The 20,431-nt window shown below is 43.6% G+C and overlaps 1 protein-coding gene across 2 annotated transcripts; it reads right to left on the bottom strand.

The window, feature by feature from the left end:
- Window positions 1–230: 230 nt before the first annotated feature.
- Window positions 231–19,450, bottom strand: LOC115103354 (dyslexia-associated protein KIAA0319-like). Of its 2 annotated transcripts, XM_065009120.1 has the most exons (17): window positions 18,726–19,447; window positions 17,397–18,055; window positions 16,674–16,845; window positions 16,447–16,509; window positions 16,225–16,317; window positions 8,508–8,640; window positions 7,935–8,146; window positions 7,582–7,747; window positions 7,324–7,472; window positions 6,891–7,042; window positions 6,612–6,750; window positions 4,567–4,726; window positions 4,338–4,474; window positions 3,984–4,106; window positions 3,785–3,875; window positions 1,945–2,036; window positions 231–1,854 (listed from the first exon to the last, which is right to left on the bottom strand). In XM_065009120.1, exons 1-17 carry the CDS (start codon window positions 18,775–18,777, stop codon window positions 1,697–1,699), a joined length of 2,751 nt encoding a protein of 916 aa, XP_064865192.1. In that variant the 5' UTR covers window positions 18,778–19,447; the 3' UTR covers window positions 231–1,696. The 2 variants fall into 2 exon arrangements, with proteins under 2 accessions (XP_064865192.1, XP_064865189.1); XM_065009117.1 differs by having other exon boundaries at window positions 16,225–16,509; window positions 18,726–19,450.
- Window positions 19,451–20,431: the final 981 nt, after the last annotated feature.

The raw sequence follows: 20,431 nt of genomic DNA, 5'->3' as shown, positions 1-20,431 counted from the left end.
GGGTTACAATAAAATGTGTGCTGTCCAGGGTTACAATAAAATGTGTGCTGTCCAGGGTTACAATAAAATGTGTGCTGTCCAGGGTTACAATAAAATGTGTGCTGTCCAGGGAAACAATAAAATGTGTGCTGTCCAGGGAATTGGAGGACCAGGGTTGGGAAACACTGCCTTACATCTTACTATCCCTTTTGGACAGGAAAGAAAATGACACGGAATTCAGTACATTGTTCATTGATTTGATGCATTTGTTTTATTTCTGGCAATATATTATCTGTAAAAACATTGGTAGCTGTATTTGGTTAAGTAAACAGAGCAAATACCAAAACGTGGGTGGTGTAATGGGAAAAATCCATGACTGTTAGTGTTTCCGTCCATATTGGGGAAATATCTCCCCAGTCGCTTACGAGAACAAAACATGTAAAGCAACCATTGGACATGGTTATGTTGCTTTAATGTCTAAAGTATTTCATCCATTCCATCAATGGTTACCTGTCCTGCATAGTAACGTTACTTATCAAATCCAACAGTCCTCTTCTTAACCCTTAAACTCCTGACTGTCCTGTCAATCATTATTTTGCACTATACTCATGTAATCAGACATTCTCTGACACTGAATTCAGGAGGCAAAAAAATCCATCATTACACAAAGGAATTACTGATTGAAAGCATGTCACCCACCATGTTCAAGTTCGATAGTAGATCTTACCAAGGGAAGGAAGAAAGGATGCTTTGCCAAGTACTTGGATAGAACAGGGTCTCTGTCAGCCACAGGTTTATGGTGCATAGTGCAGTTTGGCACCTTTATGGATTCTCCCATGAAATGCCTGGTTCTGTTTCTTCGGGCCCATTTATGAGACCTATTATGCTTATTTAGCATAAAGAAGCTTTCAAATGAGAAAGATACCAAAACTATACAACTAGTTTGGAGGACAAGGGTGCAAGCTCAATACAGTAGTTCAGATACAGTAAAATGCTGTGTTGTATTGTGTCAAAGTCCAAGACACTCATAGAGATCACAGAGAAATTGAGTTAGATTCTGATTAAATCATTCACGAGTAGGATCACAAGATGGACTTTGGGTAGTAAATGTAAGAATCATGACACTTTTTCTCAAATGTGCACTCAAGCCATTTTGACAAATCCAATTTGTCAAATAATTTACAGGAGAGGCATCAGACGCTCACAACCAGGGTTGGGCTTGTCTCCATTTCCTATAGAATAATGACAGTAAAAAAACATTATTGGATAACAAGGCAAAGTTAAAGGTCAGTAGTAGTCAGTAGACTAGTATGCATAATGGATAGTTGTATGTACATTCACCAATCTGGTTATCTGTAGAAGTATGTGAGGCCACAGAACCTCACTGTGCTCCTCACAAAGAGCACCTTCATACTTAGTGTCGAATCATTCAAACAGTCTGTATGCATGTAAACTCAATGCTACTGTTAGTTCCCAGAATCCAGGGATGCCCAACTATAGTATTCTACGGCCCTTGGATTTTCACATCTCCCTGGTGCTGAGTTGTCCAATGAATGTCATAGAAAGTACACACCTGGTTGTAACCAGTATTTGAATAGAAGACGAGACCAAAAACAAGCAGACACTATGGCACTCGAGCTGTGCACCCCTGCCATAATCCCAAAAGTGGGTTTCACTCATGTTGTCTGATAACCACCCCAGTTCTGTGTGTTCCTACTCATCCGAAGGTGTTCCCGTTGCGGGCAGCCTGAGCATTGGTCCGGTTTCTGCTCCGGACCGGTCGGTCTCGGCTGAAGATGGTGTCCTGGTCACTGTCCAGCTCTGACTCGGACATCATGAGGCTGGAGTTGTGCTCTGTGCTCCTGTGTTTGATGTCTGAGAAGGGGACAGACCGGGCAGATCACGGCAGGGTCACCAAAAACAGGAATGTTTTGAAATGTGTTGATTGAAAAATCAGACACTTACTGTATTTGGGCCTTAGCTCCATTTTCTCCTGTTCGTCCATGTTGTCCAGTATAGTGTACTTGGTTTTCTTCCTGACCTTAGTGCGACTCCTCCTAAACATAAAAAAACACATTTCTATTGAAGTTCCAATGCAGCCTTTTAAAAAAATATCAATATCAAATCATTTCCAGGTAACAATTAAGTACCTTACTATGATTGTTTTCAATTAAAATAGTTTAAAAGATACAAAAAATTCCTTGTTTGCTAAAAGCCATTTCTCAAGCAACAATTTTGCTAGGACTTTCTGGGAGTGGTCTGAGTGGGGAGGGGGAAACTGAAAACTTGCTGTTATTGGCAGAGAGGTTTGGAACTCTCTTTCTTATTGGTCTATTAACTAATTTACCACCAGGCGATGTCACCAGGCAGGCCAAAACCCCATCCAACCAAAACAGGCAGTAATTTCAGGCAGTCTTTTCAAATAGCTCTTACGCTAAAATGGCAATATAATACATTTCACAATTTCACAGTATTATTCCAACGTCATAGTGTGGAAATACTGTATATATACAGTACCAGTCAAGTTTGGACACACCAACTCATTCCAGGGTTTTTCTTTATTTGTACTGTTTTCTACATTGTAGAATAATAGTGAAGACATCACAACTATGAAATAACACATATGGAATTATGTAGTAACCAAAAAAGTGTTAAACAATTCCAAATATATTTTATATTTAAGATTCTTCAAAGTAGCCACCTTTTGCCTTGATGACAGATTTGCACACTTGGCATTCTCTCAACCAGCTTCACCTGGAATGCTTTTCCAACAGTCTTGAAGGAGTTCCCGCATATGCTGAGAACTTGTTGGCTGCTTTTCTGTGAAGAGGCGACTCTGGGATGCTGGCCTTCTAAGGGAGAGTACCTCTGTCCAGTGTCTGTGTTCTTTTGTCCATCTTAATATTTTATTTTTATTGGCCAGTCTAAGATATGGCTTTTTCTTTTCAACTCTGCCTAGAAGGCCAGCATCCCGGAGTCATCTCTTTACTGTTGACGTTGAGACTGGTGGTTTTTGTGGGGACTATTTAATGAAGCTGCCAGTTGAGGATTTGTGAGGCGACTGTTTCTCAAACTAGACACTCTAATGTACTTGTCCTCTTGCTCAGTTGTGCACCGGGGCCTCCCACTTTCTATTCTGGTTAGAGACAGTTTGTGCTGTTCTGTGAAGGAAGTAGCGTTGTACGAGATCTTCAGTTTCTTGGCAATTTCTCGCTTGGAATAGCCTTAATTTCTCAGAACAAGAATAGACTGACGAGTTTCAGAAGAAAGTTCTTTGTTTCTGGACATTTTGAGCCTATAATCGAACCCACAAATGCTGATGTTCCAGATACTCAACTAGTCTAAAGGCCAGTTTTATTGCTTCTTTCAACAGTTTTCAGTTGTGCTAAAATAATTGCAAAAGGGTTTTCTAATGATTAATTAGCCTTTTAAAATGATAAACTTGGATTAGCTAACACAACGTGCCATTGGAACACAGGACTGATAGTTGCTGATAATCGGCCTCTGTACGCCTATGTAGATATTCCATCAAATAATCAGCCGTTTCCAGCTACAATAGTCTTTTACAACATTAACAATGTCTACACTGTATTTCTGATCAATTTGATGTTATTTTAATGGACAAAAAATGTGCTTTTCTTTCAAAAACAAGGACATTTCTAAGTGACCCCAAGCCTTTGAACGGTAGTGTATATATAAAACATAGGAAATCACATGTTTTACTGCACTGGGCCTTTAACAAACAGCTAATCATAAAATCTATATAGGACCTTGCTGTGTGTCTGAGCACTAAAAGAAAAGTCACCTTTTGCAGCAGTACACACATGCCCAAGTGACTGTCACGATGAAGACAATGACCATGAAGAAGGACAGGATGAAGTAGAGAACCCGCCACTCTGCCAAACATAAGAGAGAAAGGACTGGCACTGTGAATGTAGCATCTCACAGCAGACGGGGCAAAAACGATGTCATCCTCTCAGGACCGATGAATGAACATAGCTCACCACAGTTGCTCTCTCCGTCGCCAAAGAACCTGCGAATGAGGTTCTCCGTCCAAAAGGGGTCACAGACACACTCCTTGGTGATTGGGTCACACGTCCCATGGCCCGAGCAGCGGAGCAAGCACACTGTGTGGGGTGTGGGATGAACACCAATACACAAACAGGATCAGCATACACCACGGCAGAGGACAAAGACAGACAGCTTTCTTAGTCACCAAGTGATGAGATCTAGTCAAAATTAATCTCTCATGTAATAGAATCAGAGATGGTCTATAATGGTGTTATAACATTGTAACAGACTTTGATATAATATGGTATGATAAGGCAAGATGTGGTGTTCTATGTTTTGGTACTCACTGACTGTATCCACTCGAAGGACTCTGAAGAGCAGGTAGTCAGTCTTCTCCCTCAGCAGCTGACCACGCAGCACACTGGCCAGTTTAGGACCAGGGACTGGCCCCTCAGGACCCTGCACTGAGAACCTCAGCACTGTGCTACACACACACACACACACACACAGCAGTAATACAATGTGTAAAAACACAACCATGTATGTTTTGTATGTGTTTGCTGCATTGGGTAGTACCTGAGATCTGAGTGTCCCCATAGGCACCTGAGGTGGATGTCATTGTCCAGGACGTGAAGCAGTGCTGCCAACTGTCTGATCACTGTGTCCTTCTGTGACACACTCACCTGGGCCAGCGCCACCAACATCTCCACCTCTACCTCCTCACGACCACCAGGGTCTGTGGTGTCGTAGCAGAATCAGAATTAGTTCGGTAACATTGATAAATAATGTATCTACTTTCATAAATATGCTTATGTGGAAAGTCACTTGGGGCCCAGAGAGGGGAGAGGTCAGGTTTGTCTTCATATGTGAGGGTGAAGGGCTCCACAATGTCTGTACACCAGTCACTCCCTACTTTTCCCATTGGGGGGAGGAGTATGACAGTGTCTGGAACCGTTGTATGTCCCCTCTGATGTCCAAACTTGTCTTTCATAGTATATGACCTAGAGGCTCACTCCTCTCAGGGAGCTTGTCCAGGGGAGGTTGTATTTGAGATGGGTGTATCTAGAATTGACAATTGATATATGCCATTGGATGAGGTAATGTTTTAGTAATAGGAAGTACCAAGAACGAGAAGTAGAACCTCATCTAAGAGAGCAAACTGAACAATAATTTATAGCTAATGCTATCTGGCTATGGGATACTCCTCTCTCAAGTAAAAGTCTTACTTTGTGCAGTTTTCCTAAGACCTGTGGTTCGTCATTGTGATTTGAGAGAGGTGGATCTTTGCTATAAAAGATCTCAGTTGCCATTTTGTAAGCACTCTCAGAGAATTCATTTATAGACACTGAATTGATCTGAGAGTCACAGGGCTATGGTGAAGCTCATTTCATTAAAATATTAAGTTTATGTATAACTCTGACTGGTGTGTGGTTTGTAACTCTCCTTATTTAGTAATACAGGAACTTTCCATGACAGTGGACACACACACTGTCTGAGAACATACACACTCTGACAGAACACACATACAGTGGGGCAAAGGGCAAAAAAGTATTTAGTCAGCAACCAATTGTGCAAGTTCTCCCACTTAAAAAGATGAGAGAGGCCTGTAATTTTGATCATAGGTACACTTCAACTATGACAGACAAAATTAGGAAAAAAAATCCAGAAAATCACATTTTAGGATTTTTTATGAATTTATTTGCAAATTATGGTGGAAAATAAGTATTTGGTCACCTACAAACAAGCAAGATTTCTGGCTCTCACAGACCTGTAACTTCTTCTTTAAGAGGCCCCTCTGTCCTCCACTCGTTACCTGTATTAATGGCACCTGTTTGAACTTGTTATCAGTATAAAAGACACCTGTCCACAACCTCAAACAGTCACACTCCAATCTCCACTATGGCCAAGACCAAAGATCTGTCAAAGGACACCAGAAACAAAATTGTAGACCTGCACCAGGCTGGGATGACTGAATCTGCAATAGGTAAGCAGCTTGGTTTGAAGAAATCAACTGTGGGAGCAATTATTAGGAAATGGAAGACATACAAGACCACTGATAATCTCCCTCGATCTGGGGCTCCACGCAAGATCTCATCCCGGGGGGACCTAGTGAATGACCTGCAGAGAGCTGGGACCAAAGTAACAAAGCCTACCATCAGCAAGGGCATTGAAGATGAAACGTGGCTGGGTCTTTCAGCATGACAATGATCCCAAGCATTTCAAGGTCCTGGAGTGGCCTAGCCAGTCTCCAGATCTCAACCCCATAGAAAATCTTTGGAGGGAGTTGAAAGTCTGTGTTGCCCTGCAACAGCCCCAAAACATCACTGCTCTAGAGGAGATCTGCATGGAGGAATGGGCCAAAATACCAGCAACAGTGTGTGAAAACCTTGTGAAGACTTACAGAAAACGTTTGACCTCTGTCATTGCCAACAAAGGGTAAATAACAAAGTATTGAGATAAACTTTTGTTATTGACCAAATACTTATTTTCCACCATAATTTGCAAATAAATTCTGACTAAATACTTTTTTGCCCCACTGTGTGCTGTACGTGCTGTTCAGCTCTTCCTCCTAATGCTCGGCATGGTCCGTGGGGAAACACAGTCTGAGCACACACATCTACCTGGCCGCACTTCCACGGTGGCTGTGGCGGTGCTGCTGCGTCCCTGGGTGTCTGTGACATGCAGCTGGAACACATAGGTCCCCTCCACCAAGTTGGCCAGGTACAGGAAGGCCTGCTGCTCTGAACCATACAGAACATCCTGGGGAAACAACAGGACAGAGTAGTTCCTACCTTAAAGTAGTTCCTTCTTCCTACCTTCCTACCAGTTTAGCTAACAGCATATTACAAGTTCAAACTATATTTACCGTATACCTAAGTATCAAGACTCCTCTCACTCACCCCAGCAGCAGGGCTCTGACTGTCCCGGACCCAGAGGAAGTGCACCTCGGCTGGGTCACCATCCGTCACTGAGCCTCTGAGCACCAGGGAGTTGTTGGGCAAGGTGAGGGTATGGCTGCCGCTGGCATGTGCTACAGGGGGAAGGCTTCTGGCTGAGGATGGACAACAGGCTATAGATGAGTACCATCATACTCAACCAGCCTGGGTGATGATGTCTCATCTTGTTTTAACACTTTTGCTGTGTTTGAAGCATTGTGTGTTTTCTTAGCAGGTTGACGTTTGTCATTAATTATTATTAGGGTTAGCAGTATGGTTAAGGTTAGGTTTAAAATCAAATTGTATTGCTTTGTGACTGTGCCAGCTAGTGACCACTCTGCAGAGCTGCCTCCAGTACATGAGTCATCCCAATAAATGCCAACCTGTGATTTCTTACCCTCTTGAACCCTGACTGTGAGAAAGGCACTGTCTGTCAGCCCTTCCTGGTCACTCACAGTCAGACTAAATGTATAGCGGCCCGCTCTGAGGCCCGTTACTATGGCTACGGGCTTGTCCACACCCTCTGTCCTTGACCCTGGAGGACCTCTAAAAAACAACACAGAAAAGCATCATGAGAAAGCTCTTCAGCTTGTTCTTCATATCTTTATAGACTTTTCTGGACACAACCTTTGACCTATATGAACAGCGTTGGTACCTGATGGTGTCCCAGTGGTAGCTAGTGACGGCGTGGTCATCAGTGCTGCTGCTTCCGTCCAGGGTAACGCTGGTCACTGGGAGGGTCAGCTGCCTGTTAGGACCCACTACAGCCACAGGGGCTCCGTTTGACTCCTTGACCTCAGCTATGGGGGTGTTTTTGTTCTCTATGGGACAGAGCAAAACAGATCATTTGTTGAAACATGTCCTATGCATGTTTTGATACCCTTGGGTTTTCTACTAGGTGGACTAAGGTAAAGGAATGCCTGAGGTAAACTGCTTGAGGACAATCTAATGTTGTAAAACATATCTGATACTCTGTTATAATCTTAATACTGTCCTTATGTCATTTACCTGTCATCTGAGTGGCAGCGGTAGTGACAGAGGAGGTGGCTGCAGTAGGGTCACCCTGTCTGTGGGCCAGGGTAGCAGCAATGCCAGGGCTGGAGGTGGGAGTGAGGGTGTCATGGCTGGGGTAGGGCAGTCGGTCATTCTCCACTGGCTGAATAACCTTCACTGTAGCCGTGGTGGAGTCTGACAACCCGGCAGAATCTGTAATGGTCAACCTGGAAAAAAAATCTATATGAATCCAGCTACTCTTGTACACTTGTATTGTAGTGGTGGGGAAACATTGATGGTAATGGCTTACACAGTATCTATGTCACCTTTCCATGAGGCTTCATTCATAGATATAACTATCTGAAGGCAGAACACCTTTGGTCCTGTATTATTGTTGGTTAAACACCAACTATGATTAATAGAGACCATATACTGTAATTAATAGTGCAGTCTGACCTGTGTTCCATGGTAGAGCAGCATACCCAAACTATTTTTTCTTCCATTCATTATTTGATTTTCAATCCTTGAATTGACTGAGATTAAATTGAATTGGACCCCAAGTCTAGGCCACAGAGGTCCTATCCATACCTGAACGTGTACTCCCCAGGGGCAAGGTTGGATAGGTTGGGAATCTGTGTGTCCGAGAAAGCTCCAAGCTCTATGGATGGACCTCCAACCTGCTCCCAGTGATGGCTGATGATCACTCCATCATCAGTACTCTCTGTGAGGGACCATCAAACACAAGATAGGACAAACGGACAACATAAGATATCATTAGGTGGGTGCTTGATAGAATTCATAATCAAATAATTGGATAGGACAGATTGAAATACTGGCTAACGTTATTTAAATACAGCAGTAAGACAATGAAACGACCCAAAACAGATCTTCATCCTCGATTGAAACGTTGTTTTTGTTTCACATCAATAAATGTTGGAGCATTTGAGTGTGCATGACCTAATGGCTCTTAGTCCAGTACTTGATATTAGACTGAACTCCTTGATCTGGACTGCCCTCTACTGATTCATCAACACCATGTCCAGTAGCATCTCGACACCCACAGGGGAACATTTCTCCTTACCATTTCTCATTTTGGGGGACTGTCATGATGATAAATATTTAGATAATACATGAAGCCAAAAGCTAAAACAAATTATTTATTGAGGTTGTTACAAACTTGGAAAAGAAAGAACAAGCTGATACGAAAACCATTTCTCGATTGAATGAATATGGTCTTACCTTTACATTTGAGTAATTTAGCAGACACTCTTATCCAGAGCGAAATACAGGAGCAACTAGGGTTAAGTGCCTTGCTCAAGGGCACATCGACAGATTTTTCACCTAGTCGGCTCTGGGATTTGGTTACTGGCCCAACGCTCCTAACCACTAGGCTACCTGCCACCCCAGCTATATAGTATTATATGCAAACTATTCAATTACACAATATTTGAAACAGATAGCTTATTTTGTTTACAATAACACAGTAATTGTTAGTTTATAAGGCGATTAGAAGTAGAATATACACGCCACGGTGGAAATGGCCACTTCTTTGTTGCCCTCTTTTATTGGGATGTTTTGTTCTAGTATCTCTTTTTTCAGTATTTGACATTGTTTATTTTAAAATGCAACCCGAATGTAAATTCAGCTTGTAAACTCAATCAACATTTTCCCCACATTTCATATATTTAAGTCAGAGGAGAATCACTTTGTCCAAAGTGACAGTGGCCTACATGCTAAAACTCTGGTCTCCAAGGGGAAAAGTCACAGCTCCATCTCTTAGCTCAAAGGGCGAAGCCGCTACTGGTGACCTGCACCCGTCAAAGCCCCAAAAGGCCAAAGCCCTATATGAGTCCATCCTGCTTGTTGACCCCAGAAACTCCAATGAAATCAGGATGATCCTGAGGAAGGTTGGTTGTCTAGGCTCATCTCAGATGGCTGTGTCATGTCCTAAGCTGTCCCAGCGGGTCTCACAGTGTCCAGTCTTGTCCCAGAGTGTTGTGCAGCATGTGGAGGGCAGTGCCAGTCAGGTGCATGGCCACGTTTCCTGCCCACTGACAGAGAAGCAGCTGAACAACTTAACAAAGAAAAAATGAAAAGATTGGAAGATTGGTGTCATTTCCGGTCACAACTTGCAGACTTGTTTATGTGCTGCTGTGCGTTTTGTTGCTAACCTTACTTTGCTACCTGACAACTTTACGGTTTTTACTTTTAGTTTTTCCCTCACTCAACTTTTTTTCATTCAACTTTTTCACTCGGGACGCTTTGTCGCTGTACTCATAATATACAAGAGAACAATCGCCTTACGGCGAGGACAGCCGTGCTGCAAGCCCAGCTTCAGACACAATCGTTAAGCAAGAGTAATTTCAGTGTAGGATAGAATGAAACAGCGTCTGTGCCACCAGTAAGTACAGATAGTAGTATAAATCCCCTCACACAGTCCCCGCAGCCGGACAATTTTCTCATGGCTCCTGGAGGGAAATGCTGTAGGAATGCTCAACCAGTGTTGCTCATTCAGCCGACAGAAACATTCAACTAGTTCTCCCATTAAGCAGCAAGTCGGAGTCAGAGGCCGAGCCTTCTCTGGTCTCCACTCCTCCCGTTACGGGGTTTGAGACGCCAAAGCCTCCCACCATTAGCTCTGACAAATTGAAAACACTAGTCATTGGCGACTCCATTACCCGCAGTATTAGACTTAAAACGAATCATCCAGCGATCATACACTGTTTACCAGGGGGCAGGTCTACCGACGTTAAGGCTAATCTGAAGATGGTGCTGGCTAAAGCTAAAACTGGCGAGTGTAGAGAGTATAGAGATATTGTTATCCATGTCAGCACCAACGATGTTAGGATGAAACAGTCAGAGGTCACCAAGCGCAACATAGCTTCAGCGTGTAAATCAGCTAGAAAGATGTGTCGGCATTGAGTAATTGTCTCTGGCCCCCTCCCAGTTAGGGGGAGTGATGAGCTCTACAGCAGAATCTCACAACTCAATCGCTGGTTAAAAACTGTTTTCTGCCCCTCCCAAAAAATTGAATTTGTAGATAATTGGCCCTCCTTCTGGGACTCACCCACAAACAGGACTAAGCCTGGCCTGTTGAGGAGTGACAGACCCCATCCTAGCTGGAGGGGTGCTCTTATCTTATCTACGAACATAGACAGGGCTCTAACTCCCCTAGCTCCACAATGAAATAGGGTGCAGGCCAGGCAGCAGGCTGTTAGCTTAGTGGAGTCTGCCACTAGCACAGTCAGTGTAGTCAGCTCAGCTATCCCCATTGAGACCGTGTCTGTGCCTCGACCTAGGTTGGGCAAAACTAAACATGGCGGTGTTTGCCTTAGCAATCTCACTAGAATAAAGACCTCCCCCATTCCTGCCATTATTGCAAGAGATTGTGATACCTCACATCTCAAAATAGGGCTCCTTAATGTTAGATCCCTCACTTCCAAGGCAGTTATAGTCAATGAACGAATCACTGATCATAATCTTGATGTGATTGGCCTGACTGAAACATGGCTTAAGCCTGATGAATTTACTGTGTTAAATGAGGCCTCACCTCCTGGTTACACTAGTGAACATATCCCCCGCGCATCCTGCAAAGGCGGAGGTGTTGCTAACATTTACGATAGCAAATTTGAATTTACAAAAAAAAAGAAGACATTTTTGTCTTTTGAGCTTCTAATCATGAAATCTGTGCAGCCTACTCAATCACGTTTTATAGCTACTGTTTCCAGGCCTCCTGGGCCATATACAGCGTTCTTCACTGAGTTCCCTGAATTCCTATCGGACCTTGTAGTCATAGCAGATAATATTCTAATTATTTGTGACTTTAATATTCACATGGAAAAGTCCACAGACCCACTCCAAAAGGCTTTCGGAACCATCATCGACTCAGTTTTGTGGATCTTAATGTTTTTCCCCATAATCCTGGACTATCGGACCACCATTGTATTATGTTTGCAATCGCAACAAATAATCTGCTGAGACCCCAACCAAGGATCATCAAAATTCATGCTATAAATTCTCAGACAACCCAAAGATTCCATGATGCCCTTCCAGACTCCCTCTGCCTACCCAAGGACGTCAGGGGACAAAAATCAGTTTACCACCTAACTGAGGAACTCAATTTAACCTTGCGCAATACCCTAGATGCAGCCACACCCCTAAAAACTCAAATCATTTGTCATAAGAAATTAGCTCCCTGGTATACACAAAATATCCGAGCTCTTATGCAAGCTTCCAGAAAATTGGAACGGAAATGGCACCACACCAAACTGGAAGTCTTCCGACTAGCTTGGAAAGACAGTACCGTGCAGTATCGAAGAGCCCTCACTGCTGCTCGATCATCCTATTTTTCCAATTTAATTGAGGAAAATATGAACAATCCTAAATTTATTTTTGATACTGTCGCAAAGCTCACTAAAAAGCAGCATTCCCCAAGAGAGGATGGCTTTCACTTCAGCAGTAATAAATTCCTGAACTTCTTTGAGGAAAAGATCATGATCATTAGAAAGCAAATTACGGACTCCTCTTTAAATCTGCGTATTCCTCCAAAGCTCAGTTGTCCAATTTGTAAGTCGCTCTGGATAAGAGTGTCTGCTAAATGACTTAAATGTAAATGTAAATGTCCTGAGTCTGCTCAACTCTACCAGGACCTAGGATCAATGGAGACACTCAAGTGTTTTAGTACTATATCTCTTGACACAACGATGAAAATAATCATGGCCTCTGAACCTTCAAGCTGCATACTGGACCCTATTCCAGCTAAACTACTGAAAGAGCTGATTCCTGTGCTTGGCCCTCCTATGTTGAACATAATAAACGGCTCTCTATCCACTGGATGTGTACCAAACTCACTAAAAGGGCAGTAATAAAGCCTCTCTTGAAAAAGCCAAACCTTGACCCAGAAAATATTTGAAAAACTATCTGCCTATATCAAATCTCCCATTCCTCTCAAAATTTTTTGAAAAAGCTGTTGCACAGCAACTCACTGCCTTCCTGAAGACAAACAATGTATACCAAATGCTTCAGTCTGGTTTTAGACCCCATCATAGGACTGAGACTGCACTTGTGATGGTGGTAAATTACCTTTTAATGGCGTCAGACCAAGGCTCTGATCTGTCCTCGTGTTCCTAGACCTTAGTGCTGCTTTTGTTACCATCGATCACCACATTCTTTTGGAGAGATTGGAAAACCAAATTGGTCTACACGGACAAGTTCTGGCCTGGTTTAGATCTGATCTGTCGGTAAGATATCAGTTTGTCTCTGTGGATGGTTTGTCCTCTGACAAATCAACTGTAAATTTTGGTGTTCCTCGAGGTTCCGTTTTAGGACTACGATTGTTTTCACTATATATTTTACCTCTTGGGGGTGTCATTCGAAAACATAATGTTAACTTTCACTGCTTCGCGGATGACACACAGCTGTAGATTTCAATGAAACATGGTGAAGCCCCAAAATTGCCCTCGCTGGAAGCCTGTGTTTCAGACATAAGGAAGTGGATGGCTGCAAACTTTCTACTTTTAAACTCAGACAAAACAGAGATGCTTGTTCTAGGTCCCAAGAAACAAGGAGATCTTCTGTTGAATCTGGCAATTAATCTTGATGGTTGTACAGTAGTCTCAAATAAAACTATGAAGGACCTCTGCGTTACTCTGGACCATGATCTCTTTTTAAACTAACATATCATGACTGTTTCATGACACTTTTTCCATCTAAGCTGTCAGAAATGTTCTGCCCAAAAATTATGAAAAAATTAATCATGCTTTTGTTACTTCTAGAACTACTGCCTGGCTACCACAAAAATAAACTTGATCATATTACTAGGACCACAAAATTTGTGTGTTAGCCTCCCTACACTCGCTGCCTGTTAAGGCAAGTGCTGATTTCAAGGTTTTACTGCTAACCTACAAAGCATTACATGAGCTTGCTCCTACCTATCTTTCCGATTTGGTCCTGCCGTACATACAATTAGGCCTCCTAATTGTCCCTAGAATTTCTAAGCAAAACAGCTGGAGGCAGGGCTTTCTCCTATAGAGCTCCATTTGAAGTCTTTACTGAAGACTCATCTCTTTAGTAGGTCCTATGATTGAGTGTAGTCTGGCCCAGGAGTGTAAAGGTGAACGGAAAGGCACTGGAGCAACGAACCACAATTGCTGTCTCTGCCTGGCCGGTTCCTCTCTCTCCACTGGGATTCTCTGCCTCTAACCCTATTACAGGGGCTGAGTCACTGGCTTACTGGTGCTCTTCCATGCCATCCCTAGGAGGGGTGCGTCACTTGAGTGGGTTGAGTCACTGATGTGGTCTTCCTGTCTGGGTTGGCGCCCCCTCCTTGGGTTGTGCCATGGCGGAGATCTTTGTGGGCTATACTCGGCCTTGTCTCAGGATGGTAAGTTGGTGGTTGAAGATATCCCTCAAGTGGTGTAGGGGCTGTGCTTTGGTAAAGTGGGTGGGGTTATATCCTGCCTGTTTGGCCCTGTCCGGGGGTATCATCGGATGGGGCCACAGTGTCTTCTGACCCCTCCCGTCTCAGCCTCCAGTATTTATGCTGCAGTAGTTTATGTGTCGGGGGGCTAGGGTCAGTCTGTTATATCTGGAGTATTTCTCCTGTCTTATCCGGTGTCCTGTGTGATTTTAAGTATGCTCTCTCTAATTCTCTCTTTCTCTCTCTCGGAGGACCTGAGCCCTAGGACCATGCCTCAGGACTACCTGGCATGATGACTCCTTGCTGTTCCCAGTCCACCTGGCCGTGCTGCTGCTCCAGTTTCAACTGTTCTGCCTGTGGCTATGGAACCCTGACTTGTTCACCAGACATGCTACCTGTCCCAGACCTGCTGTTTTCAACTCTCTAGAGACAGCAGGAGCGGTAGAGATACTCTCAATGATTGGCTATGAAAAGCCTACTGACATTTACTCCTGAGGTGCTGACATGTTGCACCCTCGACAACTACTGTGATTATTATTATTTGACCATGCTAGTCATTTATGAACATTTGAACATCTTGGACATGTTCTGTTATAATCTCCACCCGTCACAGCCAGAAGAGGACTGGCTACCCCTCATAGCCTGGTTCCTCTCTAGGTTTCTTCCTAGGTTTTGGCCTTTCTAGGGAGTTTTTCCTAGCCACCGTGCTTCTACACCTGCATTGCTTGCTTTTTTTGTTGTTTTGGCTGGGTTCTGTACAGCACTTTGAGATATCAACGGATCTAAGAAGGGATATATAAATATATTTGATTGGAAGTTAACAATAACACAGAAATAAATAAAGGCCTAAAGTGATCCTCAAGCTGCAACAGGGTGAAACCCGGACTGAAGACAACAGCCATCTAGATGGAAGGGGGCTCTGCCAGTACGTCAGATAAATCGTCTATCAGCAAGGGATTAAAGAGAACAGCCAGCCAGATGGAACGAGGAAGCTCAACCTGTACCTCAGGGGAGCCTGTGTAACGGTTTTCGTCCTCCTCTTCTGAGGAGGAGTAGGAAGGATCAGACCAATGCGCAGCGTGGTAAGTGTCCATAATATAACTTTAATGAAATATAACTGAACACAGAAAACAAAAGAATAAGAGAATAAATGGAAACCGACACAGTCCCGTATGGAGCAAACACAGACAGGGAAAATAATCACCCACAACCAACATGGGGAAAACAGGCTACCTAAGTATGATTCTCAATCAGAGACAACGATCGACAACTGCCTCTGATTGAGAACCATACCAGGCTAAACACATAAATACAACATAGAAAAAATAACATAGACTACCCACACCAACTCACACCCTAACCAAACTAACACAAAGACATAATAAAGGAACTAAGGTCAGAACGTGACAGTCTGGCAGGGGACAGAAGAGAACAGTCAGCCAGATGGAATGAGGAAGCTCAACCTGTACCTCAGGGGAGTCTGCCAGGGGACAGAAGAGAACAGCCAGCCAGATGGAATGAGTAGGACTTAACTCCAAATCCAAACGCTTCTTCAATATCCCTCCCAGCCAGAAGACGTCGAGAATCATTGATATTTACTCAGATGAATTTGCACCCAGCCAAATCACACATACACACACAAGCACTAACAACATTTGCTTTTAAGTTTAGGTTTGCAGCATCTATTAGTTTGAAAATATAATTTTACATGAACCACACAGTCAGTGTGTAGTATTTGTATTCATATTAGTGTGTTTTATGGTACATCGGAGCTGTGACTGATCATTCATCTGATATATATTTATCTTTAGTAGGCCTACTCTAAAAGTAAAGAGTAAAATTATGGTAAGGGTAGTCACCATCCAAAGCCAACTATTTCATACATACGGCTGCCCTTGATGATGGTTGAGCTGGCAGGAAGTGACACGACCTCGGTTACTGGGATGGTGACGGCTTTGGGGGTCTGGTTCCTTCTCGCCGCTGTAAAGTAAGAGATATTCCATCCATTAGGACTGTCAGCCATGTGTGACTGCTGTGTGCTCTTTCTAATTAATCCAGGAAATAAACTTCCAATCATGCTTGTAAAAACCCTTGTGTTTGTGACTGTACCAGTTTGGGGCTCTGGGCTGATGGAGGCTACCAGCTCCACTGTGTCCCTTGGCAATGTTAGCTCTACAGGATTGTCAGATTATACAGAGACAAGAGATTGAGAATAAAACAAGAAAATATGAGATAGAAACATGTTATGTAACAGGGGGAACAAAGAATATGAAAGACTACCTACAATCACCAATAAAGGTTTAAAAAATCCAATGAACAAAAACCTATTGCAGTACCTGTCTGTGTGGATGTGGTCAGGGGTACAGTACTGGACAGATGAGATGGGGCTTTATTGGGATGGGAAGTCCTTATTTGGCTCGGTTGGGAGGAGTGAACACTGTCATTCTGTGGTTTGGGAGTGAATGTTGGCCCTGAGCTGGCCATGGATGTGTTCTGTAGTTCACTATCCTACAATGAAAACACAACAGAAAATACATGACTATTCGTATTAGTACATGAAGACTCTCTAATATAGAACCTGTATGTCTCATTCCCAAATTAACACTCTCTCCAAATCCCCCTCCTGGGAATGGCTGACAAGCCTACATTAGCAAGAGAAGCTATGTGGATTACACTATGTCCTATCCTCAAAGGATACGTGAAGGTCAGGCGCGCTGAGTGAATGTGACTACAGAGCAGTTGAGTCAGCAAAATGCCACTGTAATAACACACACATATATGCAGACTGTCAGCTGGGTGACCGTTTATCATACCTCAGGGAAGTAACCCTATTTAAAATGTACATTTAGACAGACTGCTTTTTCATGGCCAGTTTGTTCACTAATTGTGAGCTATCTAAATCCTAATTACTGTATTGGATCAATGGAACGTAGAACATCTATGTAACTCAGTATCATTTCCACCATGTCCTGACAAACATGTATGTGGTCCTCACACTGCCTGCAACCCTATCCATGCCATCATTTTTTGTTGCGCCCATTGTTCCATCTGACACTTACTTTCTTGTTTTCAGGTGTATCGCCAGACGTGGGGTCGCCGGGGGGTGTCCCCTGGTTGACTGTCGCCCCAGTGGAAGGACTGGGCAGGCTGCTCTCAGCCCCTTCAGTTGCAAATCCCAGCCCCCCTAACCTGCCTTCACTTTCCGATAGGTTGAAACCATCCCTCCCTTCCAATGCTGCAGGCCAATCTGGAAGATCCCCACCGTTATCCTCAGGGCCAAGTTCACTCTCAGGGTATTCCAAATCCATCCCACCTGGGTCACCAAAATCCGTCTGGGGCCCATCTAACAGGGCTAGGTCCTTCAGTGCCTCCACGTCCCCAGAGGGATGGGGCCTCCAGCGACTGGGATAGGGCTCCCCCCTGACCAGAGACTGGAGCAGCAGGGTCTGGGGGGGTCCTCTCTGCAGGAAGGCCATATAGGAATCAGCTCCAGGTCTCTGTCTGGGCTGACAGTTCTCCCTCTGCTGGCAGCTGAGGATGTAGCAGCGACGCTCAAACAGCCAGGCCAGATTACAACCGGGCAGATCACAACACGCCCCGGCACACTGCGCCAGAGATGACACGTCCGGCACCCGCAAGATATTGCTGCTCCTCAGGGCCGGGGAGACCACAGCCTCTGAATAGGTCGCACCCTGCCAGCACTGTGACACCTCTGCAGCTATGGTACAGAGCACAGAGATATATGGTAAAACAGCTTTTGCTTATACTTTGCTTATATTTAGTAAAGGTCAGCAATAAAATCAGAAAGAGTCACCTTCCAACATGCTCCACTAAGGCGTCAACCAGATGGAACCATTAAACGGAGGGAAACTAGCATGAATTATTCAGCGATCACTTCACTGATACTGTGAGCCTAGGTATACTCACATCTTAGCTCTCAACAATATCATCTGATAACATAGGCAAAAGGCATCAGCTGCTTTCTTTGTGTCATAGTGGCGAGTGTACGATAATGAATAAATGGACTCAATAACAGCAAACGTAATTCTTCTGCTGCTCTCATAAGGGGATATTGAGTGCACAAGCAGATCCTGGTAAACATCACCCAAATATACTGCCACTCTTAGAATGAATCAATAAGCTTTTTGGAGGTACTTAAAGGTCACATTTGGGTTCATTATCCTGTTATTAATTGTTCATTTTAACCCCCGAAAAGCATCTCTTGTGAAACCATTGACAATATGGGAATCAGAAACTCAATACAAACACGGCTGCTGTTTGTTAACTTTATGCTACAATACAAGTATACAACATAGAACACACAGCAAAAATATTCATTTAACATGAGGTACAGTCACAAGAATGTCATTTTAAAGATGTCCCCTAACCTTCCACATAGTGCAGGATGAGACAGAGAAGCAGGTGAGCTCCTGTCTGCATGATGCACTGGACAGACTGATCTAAACCTGGAACACAGAAGAAATCACAGACACATTACACATTGTCCCAGATATTAATAATAATAATAATCACACATCACCTACTGTATCTACCAATGACCACTTTGATACTCACACACAAAAGCAACATGGACTCTCCTACCCACAGAGAATGACCGTCAGTATCCTCCTGCCTCATGTTGAGTGGATGGTGTGTGACTCCGTGTAAAGCCACATGCCACCTTGGCAAGGATGACACAGCACCGCGCTCTGCCCATACCTCCCATGGTGGACTCTACTGGTGGGAACCTGTTACTACTGTCACCATACTGTGTGCTTACTGGTCTGTTGCTTCTGCTTACTGTGTAGGTAAACAATGATCATATATTTAAGTTGTTTCAGCTAATTGTTAAGGGTAGTGGTTAGGATAAAGTGTGATTCTGATATAGGGCTACAGATCAAGGGTCACTGTTGGTCACTGTATTTGAACTCAGGACAAAGCATTGAATTGATCCCCATTATCTGTCCTTTTGCATACCATGCTGAGAAAGTCACTGAATAAGCTGACACCATAGAAGGCTCTCTAAATAACTAATTAATTAATCAATTACTTAATCATGAGTAAACCTAACATATTGGTAATGTGTGGTCGCACTAAAACACAACATCCAATAAAGTCAACAAGCTGATTTCCTTTACTTTCTCAATCCACATCCCTTGTATTATAAAGCGCTGTTCCAGCACCAAGGACAGCAACTGAGGGAAGGTGGAGAAAAAAGGTTTCATGAGGCATTTGATGATGACGCAACCAACTGTTTTCTGGACTGGGGTCTGCAACACAGAAGCTAACGTCATTAGCCTACTAACCTCACGGTTGTTGAGGAGATAACATGGTTCGAATGTGTAGCCTACAACAAGATATCGAATTTAAATAGATACTACCGAGCAAGCCAAGCAGTTCAACTATTTCTAAGCAGTCCTCCATTACTCACTGCTCATACAGCACTTGCGAAAGATGTAGCTACACGTGACACTCACCAATGATGAAGGGTGCAACAATGTATCCAAATAGCGGTAGAAGTGAAAGTCGTTGTTCCAGTCGATAAGACAAATTATGCTGGCATTTTGTAGAGAGGGTGTAAATTCCCGGTGCTCACACAATGTGCAGTCGAAATACGCCTAGCTCGGCTGGGTTGCTACAGTCTTGTTCACGCCAGCTACTGCACCATCCCTTTCCACTGTTCCCCTGCTGCTGTTACCGGTAGACATCCTTTGTAGCTCTTTTGGGCGCAGCCGACTGGGTGGTGGTAGGTCTCGAGAGGCAATTTGCTCTGCAGCTGAGCAAAATTAGCGCGCACTGATATTCGGGGAAAAGCTGCTCATGTCATGCTGCTCATGTCATGCTGCTCATGTCATGCTGCTCACCATCCCTGACTGGCTTCGGTGGCTTGCCTTCCATGCAAGGGGAGGAAGTGTCGCCAGCGGGATATATCAGGGGAGGGGGACGATATATCTTTAATATACAGTACCAGTCAAAAGTTTGGACACACCTACTCATTCAAGGGTTTTTCTTTATTTTTATTATTTTCAACGTAGACTTATAGGGAAGACATCAAAACTATAATAAATAATATTATAATAACACATGGAATCAT

This window comes from Oncorhynchus nerka, linkage group LG3, assembly GCF_034236695.1.
Source record: "Oncorhynchus nerka isolate Pitt River linkage group LG3, Oner_Uvic_2.0, whole genome shotgun sequence".
In the NCBI taxonomy this organism is placed as follows: domain Eukaryota; kingdom Metazoa; phylum Chordata; class Actinopteri; order Salmoniformes; family Salmonidae; genus Oncorhynchus; species Oncorhynchus nerka.
The sequence above is the reverse complement of the archived record's forward strand: the minus strand, read 5'-3'. Positions and strand labels throughout refer to the sequence as shown.